This window comes from Hydra viridissima, unplaced genomic scaffold (genome assembly GCF_058129835.1).
Source record: "Hydra viridissima isolate aposymbiotic clone 2 unplaced genomic scaffold, HvirCarnegie_v1 scaffold_5, whole genome shotgun sequence".
In the NCBI taxonomy this organism is placed as follows: domain Eukaryota; kingdom Metazoa; phylum Cnidaria; class Hydrozoa; order Anthoathecata; family Hydridae; genus Hydra; species Hydra viridissima.
This window is the reverse complement of record NW_028324304.1, coordinates 13343478-13355892: the sequence shown is the minus strand read 5'-3', so window position 1 is coordinate 13355892 and position 12415 is coordinate 13343478. Positions and strand designations below refer to the sequence as shown.

The window sequence follows — 12415 nt, the reverse complement described above, 5'->3', positions numbered from 1 at the left end:
ATCTCATGAACCATTGTTTGAACAATGTTTAGTTAAATACTGAAATTTAAAGGCGAGTTCTCTCCCACTGACGCAATAGCTATATTTCGAAGTTTACATATTTGAAGTCTACTAGGTGTTCACTACCACCACCCAAGAGGTTTTCTCAGGGACAAAAAGCTAGGGTTAGTTAAAAAAAAAATCAGGAGTGGTCTACCGAGGATCAATGTTAAACCACCGCGATGTACAGTATGCGACAAAATTATTCTTACGCCAAGCATATTACTAAACTTTGTTTTCATACCCAAACGTATTTATTGCTATGAAAAGATAAATTTGTGTATAGAAGATAATAAAGAATAATTCTGTGTTGATAGTTATGATGTTAAGTTATCATTTTCGGTTACATTTAGTATATGACATAAAAAAATCAATTTTAAATACAACAAGTATTCATACCTATTGATTTATTCAGTGCTGTAAGTTTATTTTTTAATTGTTTTTACAATAAGTTATTTTACCTTTGTTTATCTGCATACAGACGTAAATATTAACATATTTCAATAACTACTTTTTTTTGTTTTATTTCAAAAGTTTTCCAAAATGCATAAGACCTACAAAATTGGTATTGTTGATGATCATGAAATTGGTTTCGGGTAAAGAAAAATTGTTGTCAAATATAATAAAAGAAAGGCAACAGTACAATCAATAATACAAAAATATAAAAAAACTGAAAGAGTGTAAAATAAAACACGTTCAGGCCGTCATCAAAAACAACATCTAGAGAAGATAAGCTTATTGTACGAGAAGTAAAGAACCTGTTATTTCTGCCTGAGCTAAAACGTAAACGTTTCTAAAGGAACAATACAACGAAGACTTCGCTCTGCAAGGTTTTATGGATCACAAAAAAAGCCAAATAGTTGTTGTAATAATTATTTTTTTTTAGTTTAGGCCCTGATTATAAACTTTTAATCAAAAAGTTTTGTGTTGATTTTTTTAAAATATTAATTTACAAAATACTTACAAGTTAAATAGCTGGATAACAGGATGAGCAAATGCAAATAAAAGCAAACTCTGCAGTGAATATTGAGAAAAATTTTTAAAAAATGATATAAAAACTAATAAAAAAAAAAAAATTTTTTTCAAGCAATCAACCAAGTGACAAAGGAGTTTTTCCAGAATACCGATTTGATGCGATGGATGGAAAAAATAAAAACATTTGAATGGTTAACTTCTTTGAAAGCTGGCTTTGGTTTTCTGATTGTAAGACTTAGGCTTTAAAATTAGTGAGTGAAAAAATTGGTGTTAAAGAGTATAGCGAAATGTAAGAAGCAGGAATCTGTAAAGAAGATTTCTTCTCATAAGCTATCAGGTGTTTTCTTCTCATAAGGTGTGTAAAGATTGCAAATTAATTTAGTCTTTGTTAAGTCTTAAAAATATAAGAACAAAAAAACTGTTCGAGATTTTTTGTTTGAAAATGCTGATGAATCAGTATTAAACAATCTACCATTAATTGGACTGCATATCACGTTGCAAAAACAAGTTTTCCATTTTAGCCCCGAACTCCACAGATTCAAGGGCTTCGATTCAAAATTAAAGATTTTATAATAAAGAAATGAACTTAACCTGCTCTTATATTAATGAAAAATGAAATGTTAATTTCGTCATTATAAAAATATCAAACGCAGTGGATTTAGTCTTTCCTGGTTTAATTTTCAGTGTATGATACTTGCCATTGTCTTCTGCTTTTTGTGGAAGAAAGCAATAAAAACCCTAATTGTAAATTAAGATTTTAATTATACTCTCGATAGTTCAATCTGCCAAGTTAGTTATACAACATTGCAAAATTTGTGTTTTGGATAAATATTTATAAATTTGGGAACTTTTTTCGTGTAAACAAAGTTCCGTCAATAATAAAATAGACCTGTAAGGCTAATTTTAAAATGACTAAAAAAAGTATAGCGAAATATAAAAAAGCTTAAAATTTTTTGTCAAGTTCTGGTTTCATTCAACTCCTTGGTCCTTCAATTACCAGCTTTAATTTTGTGCATTTTTTAAGTATTTATTTGGGTTATTTCGCCATTTTTTTGCGTCGGCCACCTTATAAGCTCCATAATATATATATTCCAATATGCATTATTTTTTTAGTAGGTACATTTTCTGATAGGCTTTTTTATAATTCATTTGATAAAGCAAAACATTTTAAAAAGTTATTCAAATTTATACTTATGTTGCAAAATGCGCCCAGATATTTCATGTTTTCATTTTTCATGTTTCATATATTATTTTATTTGTCATAAAAAGCACATAATAACCCAATTATTTTTGTCAAATAAAAATTAGTTCATATATAGCTGGTAAATCATGTTATGTTAAAATTAAATACTTAGTTATTCTCGCGGTTTGCCATAAATTGGCTTTGCTAAATTCTTTAAAGCTGTGACAAATGTATAAGTTATTTATCCTTAAATGTATATATTTCTGTTGTTAAACATAAAAATGGAAAATTCTATAATATTCATAAACTGGAAGTCTACAGCAATATAATAGATGGAGTAGTTCCTGGACATGAAACCATTGTGCTTTAGGTAGCTACAAAACTATTTGATATTTTGTATTACTTATTATATCTCTAGTTATACATGTACTAAAGTAGTTAAGTAAATGATCTCAATTTCTATATTATTATCAGCGTTTTTTCTTAAAATATTAAGAATGTCTAGCTATATAAAATTAAGCTTAAAACCTGATTCTATTGCTGTTATCTTGAATAACTTTAAGGAAGTTGATGTGACTGGTTAGGCGAGACCAAACTTTTTCGACGAACCGGACAGACTTCAATATAATTTAATTTCTATTGTTTGAAACAAAAGATTTGTAACAATGCGCAATGAGCATAGTTCGCAAATAAAACAATAGGTTGCGCGTCCATCTCTTATAGATCCATGGTTCGATCTACTTCAAATCCCGTTAATAAAGACGAAATACTTTGGAATATTTTAAGAGTCCAAAATGTTTTGAAAATGACATATTTATGCATTATAAGTAGATGAATTTATACTTTTGACACTTTTACTTTAAACGATTTTTCAATATGAGCTGTTTATAAAGACTGTGATGATGCAGTTCAAATAAGAGACAGTGTAATGGTGCAGTTCAAATAAAAGTGAGATTTTAATGATAATTAAAAAAATGAAAATTATCCTGTTTTCGAAATTATCCATATATAAGTATATATAAGTTCAGTGGCGTATCTAGGGTAGGGCAGGCAGGGCACGTGCCATGGGCGCCAGCCTGAAAGGGGCGCAAAAGAGGCTTGGTTGCGATACAATAAGCGAGATTTATATAAAATAAATTAAGAAATAATATATCATATAAAATAAATATATTATATAAAATAAAGTTTGTGTCATCATTTATTAAAAAATTTTAATTAAGCACTTTATGTGGGGGAAGAGGGGCGCGAGATCGGTGTTTGCCCCAGGCGCTATTTACCCTAGGTACGCCACTGTATAAGTTAAAGATTGCTAATATAATGATTAATCTTTATTCTCATTAACTCATATGTGCAATAATTAATCATTTCAATGCAATATTTTCTACACATCATTTTTACACCTTTTGATTTTTAATTGAGACATCAATCCACACACATATACATAGTGGCACAGATTAAAACAATAACACACAAAAACTCCCATTGAATATTATCATGTTTCAAAAAATATTATTTTTCCAAATATTTTGATTATGAATTGATTTAATTTTAGTTATTATTTTTTAAAAACAACTTTTAATGTCATTCAATCCTTGTAAATTATTCCGCCTTAAAAAAACCTCAGGGTCCCTTAAGGGCAACCCCTTAAAGGACCCTTGTGAAAGTGTCCGCGCCGAATTTATTAGCCTTAAACAGGCCCAAAAAAAAACCACGCTTCACTACACATACAGGATGAGTAGTAAAACGTGGTTGTTTTTTTAACTAATAGTATTCAATAGTTAAACATAATTTATGTAATATTTATATAAACCATCATTATATATCTTTATTTACAAAAGTTATTTATGTCTTTCACTTTATTTATCGAGGATCTTGATTTTCACTGTCGTCTTCATTTCCTTCTTCATTGTCGTCGTGTTTACTCTCTTCCTCAATCAATCTTCAAGTGTCTTTTTCTTACAGCGCTGCAGACGACCATCAGAGTGATCTCTAGCGTTAAAATTCGTGCTACTTTTAATTCTACCTCTTTAGACGTGGTGCCAGGGAAAAAGTGAACAGTATAAACTATATTTAAATAAACCTAATTAAATATAATCAATTAATATAGCTATACCTAAATATATGGATTCACATGTATTAGAGATTCACATGTATTAGAGATTGTATTATGTTTGATATAATCACATTGACAATACAAATAATATCTGAATATAACAAGATGTTAATAGCTTCATTTTATTTTATTGTTTCAAATCAAACACCACGAGTCAAACTGTTGACTCACAGTCAAACGGATTCATATTTGTACAATAGTTCACAGTAAATGTATATTATACTCATTTTTTGCTTTAAGTCATGCACCAGCAATTTGTTAAGCAACCATGAAATGTGCTCAAAGACAGTCAACCCTCCTTCATGCCTCATCCATGTTAACTAAAAAAGATCAGTTAACAACTTAAACATATTAGACCATCATTCGCACTATGTTCCTTTGTCAAGGGCAACACACCATGCTTATACTTACACAGAAATTGAAAAAAACTTACCATATTATTTGGGTGCTTTTCAATCTCAGAATATTGCTGCAGAGAAGTAAAGATAGGAAATTGTGTATGAAAGACATTCTGATCAACAGGATCACTAGCAACACAAGCCTCCAATCTTCCCTGTCATTGTTCGAGATTGGTCAACTTAGACTGGATTGTATTCAGTTCACAAAGAATTTAAATAAACTCATAAGAAACTGTCCTGTTGTGTTAACCACAATAAACAATATACTACATATTTATACTTAAAATATAATACTACTCTCATTCATTTCATATGTCAAAACATTTTATAGAATTACTTAGCCCTAGTTATACAAAACATTCAAACCTTGTGCACAAAATGGTTCAACTTTAAGGCAGCTGCAAACACCAAGCATCCTATCATGTATATGCAGTAAACTTATATCAGAGGAATCATGGGGACTTAACTAAAGATACAACAAATATTATTTTCAATAGTTTATATAACTTTAACAATTTACAAGTACCCTTTGAAAAATAAAGTCTATAACAGTTTTGTACCATTATAAAACTAATACTTAGCTAAAATAAAAGTGCAAATATGCACAACAATACATATTTTGCATGTATTCCTTAGGCCATATGTACTTTTACATATGGACCCTGAGATTCATATCAAATCGCATCATTTATTTCCTTAGGTTTTAGAGCATTATTACTATAAATGCAGTTAAGATTAAGATAAAATCAATAGATGAACAATAAATAGTTTATAGCATACAATTGATTGTATATCTGACTACGAAACATTTGAAACCTATAAGAAATCATTAAAAAATTAAAAAACACAATCAAACTTCTGTGTACCTAAAATATATAACTAGATTACAATTTTCAAAAATTTACAATTGGGTGGATAGGTGATACAGGTATTTAAATACTGGGAACCTTAAAACAAAAAAACAAAAAAAATGTAGCAACAAAACACATTCATGTAAAAACAAATAACTCATCTCATTTTACTTACATTAGATAAAATAAGAGATGTTCTTATGCAATCGGACAAGAATTAAATGAAAATAATATTATTAAATGATATTTACTTTAACTATGAAATTTAGAAACTGATAACAAACATTTATTTGATAAGGTGTATGCGAAGAGGAATGTTGAAACAAAAAATAATTTAAAAATTAAAAATACAGAAAGGTTTATCAAATATTGATCATTTGAAAAATTAAACAAAATTTTGTATGAATAAAATCACATTACAAAAATTTAACATTAATGACTTACATTTGGGAATGGAGACTAAGACATTCAAGTTTTATTCTCACTCAAACTCTAAAAATGCATAAATCTGCTATAATTGTACAAAAACAAATCATTTAAATAATAGATTTAGCTTTAGGAAACATAAAATATACCTTAAGCATATCTGGAAAATTTGGAGTTTTAAGAGGAGGTAGAGGCTTTAAAGTAAATAATTAATCCTGGAAATGTGGCGCCTGAAATATGAAAATGTTATACAAATAATAGAATACTAAAAAAATAATTTCATTATCATTAATTATTAAAATTATCATTGACTTTGAAGGAAGATCTGTATCAAAAACTGAATCTTCAGAAGCTGTGTGAAGAGGCTAAATAAAAAAAAATTGATATTTAAAAGATGCCAAAGATGATAATAAAAATTATACAAGTATGCCTACAAAAAAGGTTTTTTATTTTATACTTTCTTAAAATTGAGACATTTTTTGTCTGTTAAAAACACGGACTGGATTAAAATGGGTTTGTATGAAACTTATTGTTTGCTTCTTTCTTTTCAATTCAAACTTTGAAGTTTTTTAAGTGTTTCATAATTTGCAGCTAAACTAAAACCTTATTTAAGTTTTATTTACAGAACTTTATTAAAGTTTAATATTCCATTATTAGTTACTAAAAAATTATGGTGATAAAAATTTACCTTTATCATATCATCATAGTTCATTCTTAATTCAACCCTTCAACAAATTTTGAGTTTCTCAAACTCTTCAGGATTCCATCCAATAACATCATCAATGTGAACTATTGAGCTTGATTTATCATGCAAATAATAGATTAACACATATTTTTGACTAGCTTACTCCACTGAACTTGACATTTAAACAATTACTCTAAACTTTATCCATGAATGAGAAGAACTAATGTCCATGACACCTGCATAGATAATTTTTTTTTTTTTTCTTTTTTAATTTTAAATTGAAATATATTAACATAGCATAACAACAATTGAAACTTACCAAATTATTTGATGCACAATGTTAAAACTATACATTTTAGTCTTCAGATATGACTACTGATACTTTAAAAAAGTTTGTTTTATATTCAGTTTTAAAATCTTTCCACATATTTTATAAAAGAAAAAAGTAAATTAGCAATCTTATTTGATTTTTAGTATATTTTTAAGTTAAATTTTTCTGGTGCTCTAGAAATTTGTGAAGATCTATGAGGAAGAATGCTAACTTGCTTTATAGGATTCAATTTGTTTTCTAGTTCTTTTTCAGAGATTAAAGAAGTTTCGTTGCTACCATTAGGGGTTGGGGGATAGTTATTGATGGCTGTTACTTCTAAATTGTTGTTTGTTGCTTGTATTATAGGAGTTGTTCGAATGGGAACCAGCTGTTTAGTAGACACTGTTGTCTCATGACCAACAGGAAATCCCACATAAGCATAATGAGGATTTGCTTTAATGAGCTGAACCTCATTTACTGAATCTTCATATTTAATTTGCTTTAATGTTTAAAATGCTGAAATTTGCTGCTGATTGAGTGGGAATTGAGTAACAGAGTTCAAAAGTCTAGATTTATCTAAAAAGTTTCTTATCCATTTTTCATAGTACGAGAACATTCCAATACTACACTGCAAATACTTTGCATTATCAGGTGGGGGTAACTTAGTTAGAGGAGCAAGTCTCTGAGGATCTGGTTTTAAGGAGCCATAAGATATATGGTAACCTAAAAAATCTAAAGTCTCAGTTGAAAAAGCACATTTCTCTTCATTAAAGGTAATTCCAGCATCAATGGCAGCTAATCTGAACTTAAGTAGATTTTCATCATGTTCTTTCTAACACATATTGTAATGTTATCAATAAAAGCAAAGCAGTCAGTGTATATGTTGTAACAAAATCATCTTTTTTGCATTGAAAACATGCAGATCTGTTGGTAACCCCAAAAGGCATTCTAGTATATTGCCACAACTTATTGCTAGTTTCAAAAGCAGTATATGGTCAATCTTTTTTAGATGAAGGTATTTGGTTGTATGCTGAGCAAAGGTCAAGAGTACTATAAATTTTGTATTTGGAAATTATGCTTACAACCGTTTCAATCTTAGGTAGAGGATATGCGCCCAATTGGGTATACTTATCAATAGTTTCAGAATAATCAACAACCATACAATGTTTAGTCTTTTCATTTACTACTAAGACGCCAATGTGAATTACTAGGCTCTATTATTCCTGCTTGGACCAGGCGGTGGATTTCAAATTTTAAAAATTTCAAAATTACTAGGCTCTATTATTCCTGCTTGGACCAGGCGGTGGATTGCAATTGGTCAACAATCTTTCGTGAGATTAGCAAACAATTCAGGAGGTTCAGTTTTCATTGTTGTTAAAGCTGCAAATGTTATGAGTGGTCTTTTCCCACCATACTTAATGGGAATACTCTCATGCAACTTTTGAAAATCTGTGCCAAGAATAATATCTATACATAAGTTATCTAGCACATGCAACTTGACTTTGTCATAGATTTTGTTTTGAAGAGTTATTGAAACATAACAATATCCATCTGATTTTGATGATAAAGAAGCTGATGTCATTCTGATTACATTCTGTTCATTAAAAACATCTAAATTGAGTAGAATTACTAATTTATTGTAATGAAATTTGTTTGTACTCCCACTATCAATTAAAGATCCTGCTTTATACTTATCACTAATAATGATGTTATGACTGACTCTGAAGAGAGAGTTTGCTGAAACTGAAAAGGTTGCACCGAAGTAATCATCCTCAATTTTAAGAATAGCAGCAGAAATATTAGATGATCTGCAAAGTTTCTCAAAATTACCAATCTTTTTACATTTGTGACAGATAGCTTCACAAGCAGGACATTTAGTATGTGGATGTCTTATATTTCCACAAAACCAGCACAATTATTTTTATTTTACAGTAGCAGCTAAATGCTTATCAGTCATGGATTGTTTTTGAACAGATGATTGGATTTCCTGAATAGAGGCAGAGATAGGTGTAGTCGATTGTGAGTATAAGTTTGAATTTTGTTGGGCCACTTCTAAAGATCTAGCTTGGTCAAAGGCTGATGAAAGGTGTAATGTCTTGTTTTCTAGTAAATGTTGGAGTATAATGTTGGAGAATAAGCCATTTAAAAAACGCATCTCGAATCATTTCAGATTTATATTGCTCAGCACTTACTGCAGTGAACTTGCAGTTCTTAGATAAATTTTTAAGTTCATTTAAGAATTGATCTACTGATTCACTCGGTTTTTGCTTCTGTGTTGACAAAATGTGTCTTGCAAATACTTCATTCTTTAGTTTTATGTAGATAGACTCAAGAATACTTGTTGCTTGTTCGAAATCATCACACTCTGATATGAATTCAAAGACATTAGGTTCAATATGGTTTACTAGGAGATTAAGCCTAATGGAGTTATCATTAACTGTACTAACAAAATTGTAAAATGTTCTTAACCAATGGTTGTATGTTTTTGCTGCATCTGTTGAGTTTGGATCTATACCAAATCTATCAATGTTTCTTTTATTTCGTAGTAATATTGAAGCTCTTTTGATTGTAAAAAATAACCAAATTAATTATGTTGGCTCAAAAGAGCTATAATTATACTGGTCTATAACAAAATAACAAAATACATAAAGTATACCTAGTATAATACAAAACGTATACTTATACATAAATATATCACATTAACATGACAATATTCATTACCATCAATAAGACAAATACATTTATCAATTATCTTCACACCAGTTACACTAGACAGAATATACCTACCTGTAACAATTGAACTGGAAGGAATGACATTCGAATGATGCAAAGAAAGTGTTATTTGGATATTTATTTGAAAAAAAAATTTTTGTGTGACACATTAGAACCTAAGTTTCTAATAGTTGATACAGACTTAATTGACTGCTCAAAAACATAAGTTCCAGTTTTTATGCGTTATTTTATCAAATACAAATAATTCTTAAAAGGAAAAGAAGAAAGCCTATCTAATGGGCCCAATTACTACACCAATTCTAGTATATATGATAGCATATGTGCATTGAAGGTATAAACACTTTCAGAAAAAAGTTCTTTCAAATCATGGAGAAAATGTTGTATGCAAGAAGTAGCATTGTCATAATGTTTATGTGATGTTCCAATAAATACATACATTGCAAAATGCAAATATGAAAAATGATTATAGTACTCTATTTAAATGACACCTTTAAAAAGAAGAGGACCAATATACAGTAAAATTTACCAAAATTCAGTGGCTTTAAAATAATTAATATTATGAAAAGATCTTATTCTCCAATGAGACTCATCTGGTAAAGCTCCATGCCACAATTTAACTTTTTGCTTCAACAATTCTTTAAGATTTTCACTGACCTGACTGTTTAAATAGCCATATGTACTTTAGAAATATGATAATACAAGTTTTTTCATGATACCTGCTGGAAATCACAATTTAAATCTACAACTTCAGCTTCAGTGCGGATAAAAACAATTGATTAGTTTCAGATAATGATATATAATGATTGTCAGTACAAGAAGGATATGTACAACCAAATGGAAAAATTAATTTAATAGTATCATATACACCCAGAATCCTGCAGTATGGACAGGCATTATATCACGAGTGACCTTTGACACACTGACAGAAAGATCTAGCTGGTGCATCACATATAAATAAAACATTGGTTATTTTAATAAAAAAAAAACCTGATACATTAAAAAAGAACTCTTTGTGCAAGTGTTCAATAGACCCAAAAAAATTTGGCTTGCATAAACCAGCAAAAACTGCAATATTAAGAGGCTTACTAAAACCAACATTTCTCAAAGTGAATAAAATTGGCCAAATGCGTACTGCTGAGCTTTTCAAAACTGGAATACCATAAATTCCAATTTTGATTTTAAGATCTACATATTGTGCTTTGAATGCTACAAGACTTTTTTTAATGGAATAGACTAAGTTGTAAAAATAGATAATTAACTAAAATTTCCACTACAGCTTAAGGTTTTTTCAAAGATTTTTAATTCGGTTTTTGGTTTTTTCAAAGAATTTTAATTATTTTCAATTTGTAAGTTTCTGTAAGTAAACAAACGAGTAAACTCAGTTTTAACTTTTATTTAACATATATGTTCAGAAAAAAAATCATAGGCCATAATAACCAGTTTAATATGGGGATTAAAGTATCATAAATATTACTCATTTTTCACATTTATTGGTATTTTTGAATATAAGAAGAGCCTAACTATTGAAATATCAACATAAACACCCAAGTGCAGCTTTAATATCAATTTTATTTAATAAATTTTTATCTTTAATATCTATTTATAGTATGCTTTTTACATCCATTTAGAATAGTTCTGAATACCAAGTTGGCAGCACTGCAGCGCATCAAAACTGTTGTAATTAGCTGTCATTTGTTTTAATGCTCATATAATCATCTTTTTGTTTTGTTCTAGTTAAAGTTTGAGATTATGTTTATGTTGCTATGAGATATTGTAGTGCATTCTGTGAAAGTTTTAAAGTTAGCTTTTGTGAGTATGAGTCAATCAAGTTTACGTTTGAAGTGCCAAACTTGGTTGCTGGGCAACCGCCTGGAACAACAACCTTCAAACCGAGAACCAACTAACCGTGAGATATTGCGATATTTTTTCTTTTTGAAAGAAGGGCCTACGAAACATGACAAGTACTCTATTAGTAATATAGCTATATGTAATAAGATAACTGACGAGCTGTGTGCTATATGGGAGAAAACAAGAATAAAAACACAGAGGGAAGACAAAGTGAAACAGAAACTTACCAATTTGTATAAATCATACAGAACCTCAACCAAACATAAAGGTAGAAATGACGAAAAATCACAGTTGTTTTTAAATCAACTAGAAAAGTTTTTTCATATTGCACATCAAGAAGCAGCTGATATTGTTCAGTGTGACAAATTGAGGAACACTAAACAAAAAGAAGAAGATTTAAAGTTTAAAGATGCTCTAAAGGATGGAAAAAAAAAGTCGTTTTAGGCTCTGTTGACAAAGATTATTCAAATTTTCAAAATGAAAGCAGTCAAGTGAAACGAACGCAAAAAAATGTTATAGAGTAATCAGCACAAGTGATTTTAGAAGATTCCGGAGAAGATGAAGATCTCAATTATTCAGATGAAGATCTTCTTCCTCTAAAAAAAGCGTTAGAAAGAACTGTTCGTAAAATCAACTACAAATCCTTTAAAAGCTAAAGAGGTTTGTCAAATGGCTGACCGCTTGAATCTGTCCCTTAATCAAGCAACAGGGATCACCGCTACGATACTAAAAGAGATATGTCTTTTCAATGCTCTTGCGTATGTCAAGCACTTGTTAGCATACCCCGTTGGAGTTGACGCTCTTTCAATGACTTGAAACTTTTTAATGAGTTGCAAGACTTTAAAGTTATTAAC

At 29.4% G+C, this 12415-nt stretch overlaps 1 protein-coding gene and 1 pseudogene across 7 annotated transcripts; both read right to left on the bottom strand.

Annotated features, from left to right (window-relative positions):
* Window positions 1-3978: 3978 nt before the first annotated feature.
* Window positions 3979-7121, bottom strand: LOC149888802 (uncharacterized). 7 transcript variants are annotated; one of them, XM_090088509.1, is made up of 6 exons: window positions 6990-7121; window positions 6674-6906; window positions 6135-6350; window positions 5075-6051; window positions 4744-4863; window positions 3979-4630 (listed from the first exon to the last, which is right to left on the bottom strand). In XM_090088509.1, exons 4-6 carry the CDS (start codon window positions 5129-5131, stop codon window positions 4484-4486), a joined length of 324 nt encoding a protein of 107 aa, XP_089944635.1. In that variant the 5' UTR covers window positions 5132-6051; window positions 6135-6350; window positions 6674-6906; window positions 6990-7121; the 3' UTR covers window positions 3979-4483. The 7 variants fall into 7 exon arrangements, 6 of the variants coding, with proteins under 6 accessions (XP_089944635.1, XP_089944640.1, XP_089944638.1 ...); XM_090088514.1 differs by having other exon boundaries at window positions 3979-4186; window positions 4538-4630; window positions 6674-6994; XM_090088512.1 differs by having other exon boundaries at window positions 5075-5174; window positions 5575-6051; window positions 6674-6994.
* A 2515-nt stretch (window positions 7122-9636) lies between these two features.
* On the bottom strand, window positions 9637-11030 carry LOC149888801 (uncharacterized; annotated as a pseudogene).
* Window positions 11031-12415: the final 1385 nt, after the last annotated feature.

Coding starts and splice junctions, on each gene's coding strand:
- LOC149888802 (XM_090088509.1), bottom strand. CDS start 5,131: ATGATAGGATGCTTGGTGTTTGCAGCTGCCTTAAAGTTGAACCATTTT. Junction 4,864..5,074: donor TGAACCATTTTGTGCACAAG/GTTTGAATGTTT, acceptor GAACAATGACAG/GGAAGATTGGAGGCTTGTGT. Junction 4,631..4,743: donor AAAAGCACCCAAATAATATG/GTAAGTTTTTTT, acceptor GATCTTTTTTAG/TTAACATGGATGAGGCATGA.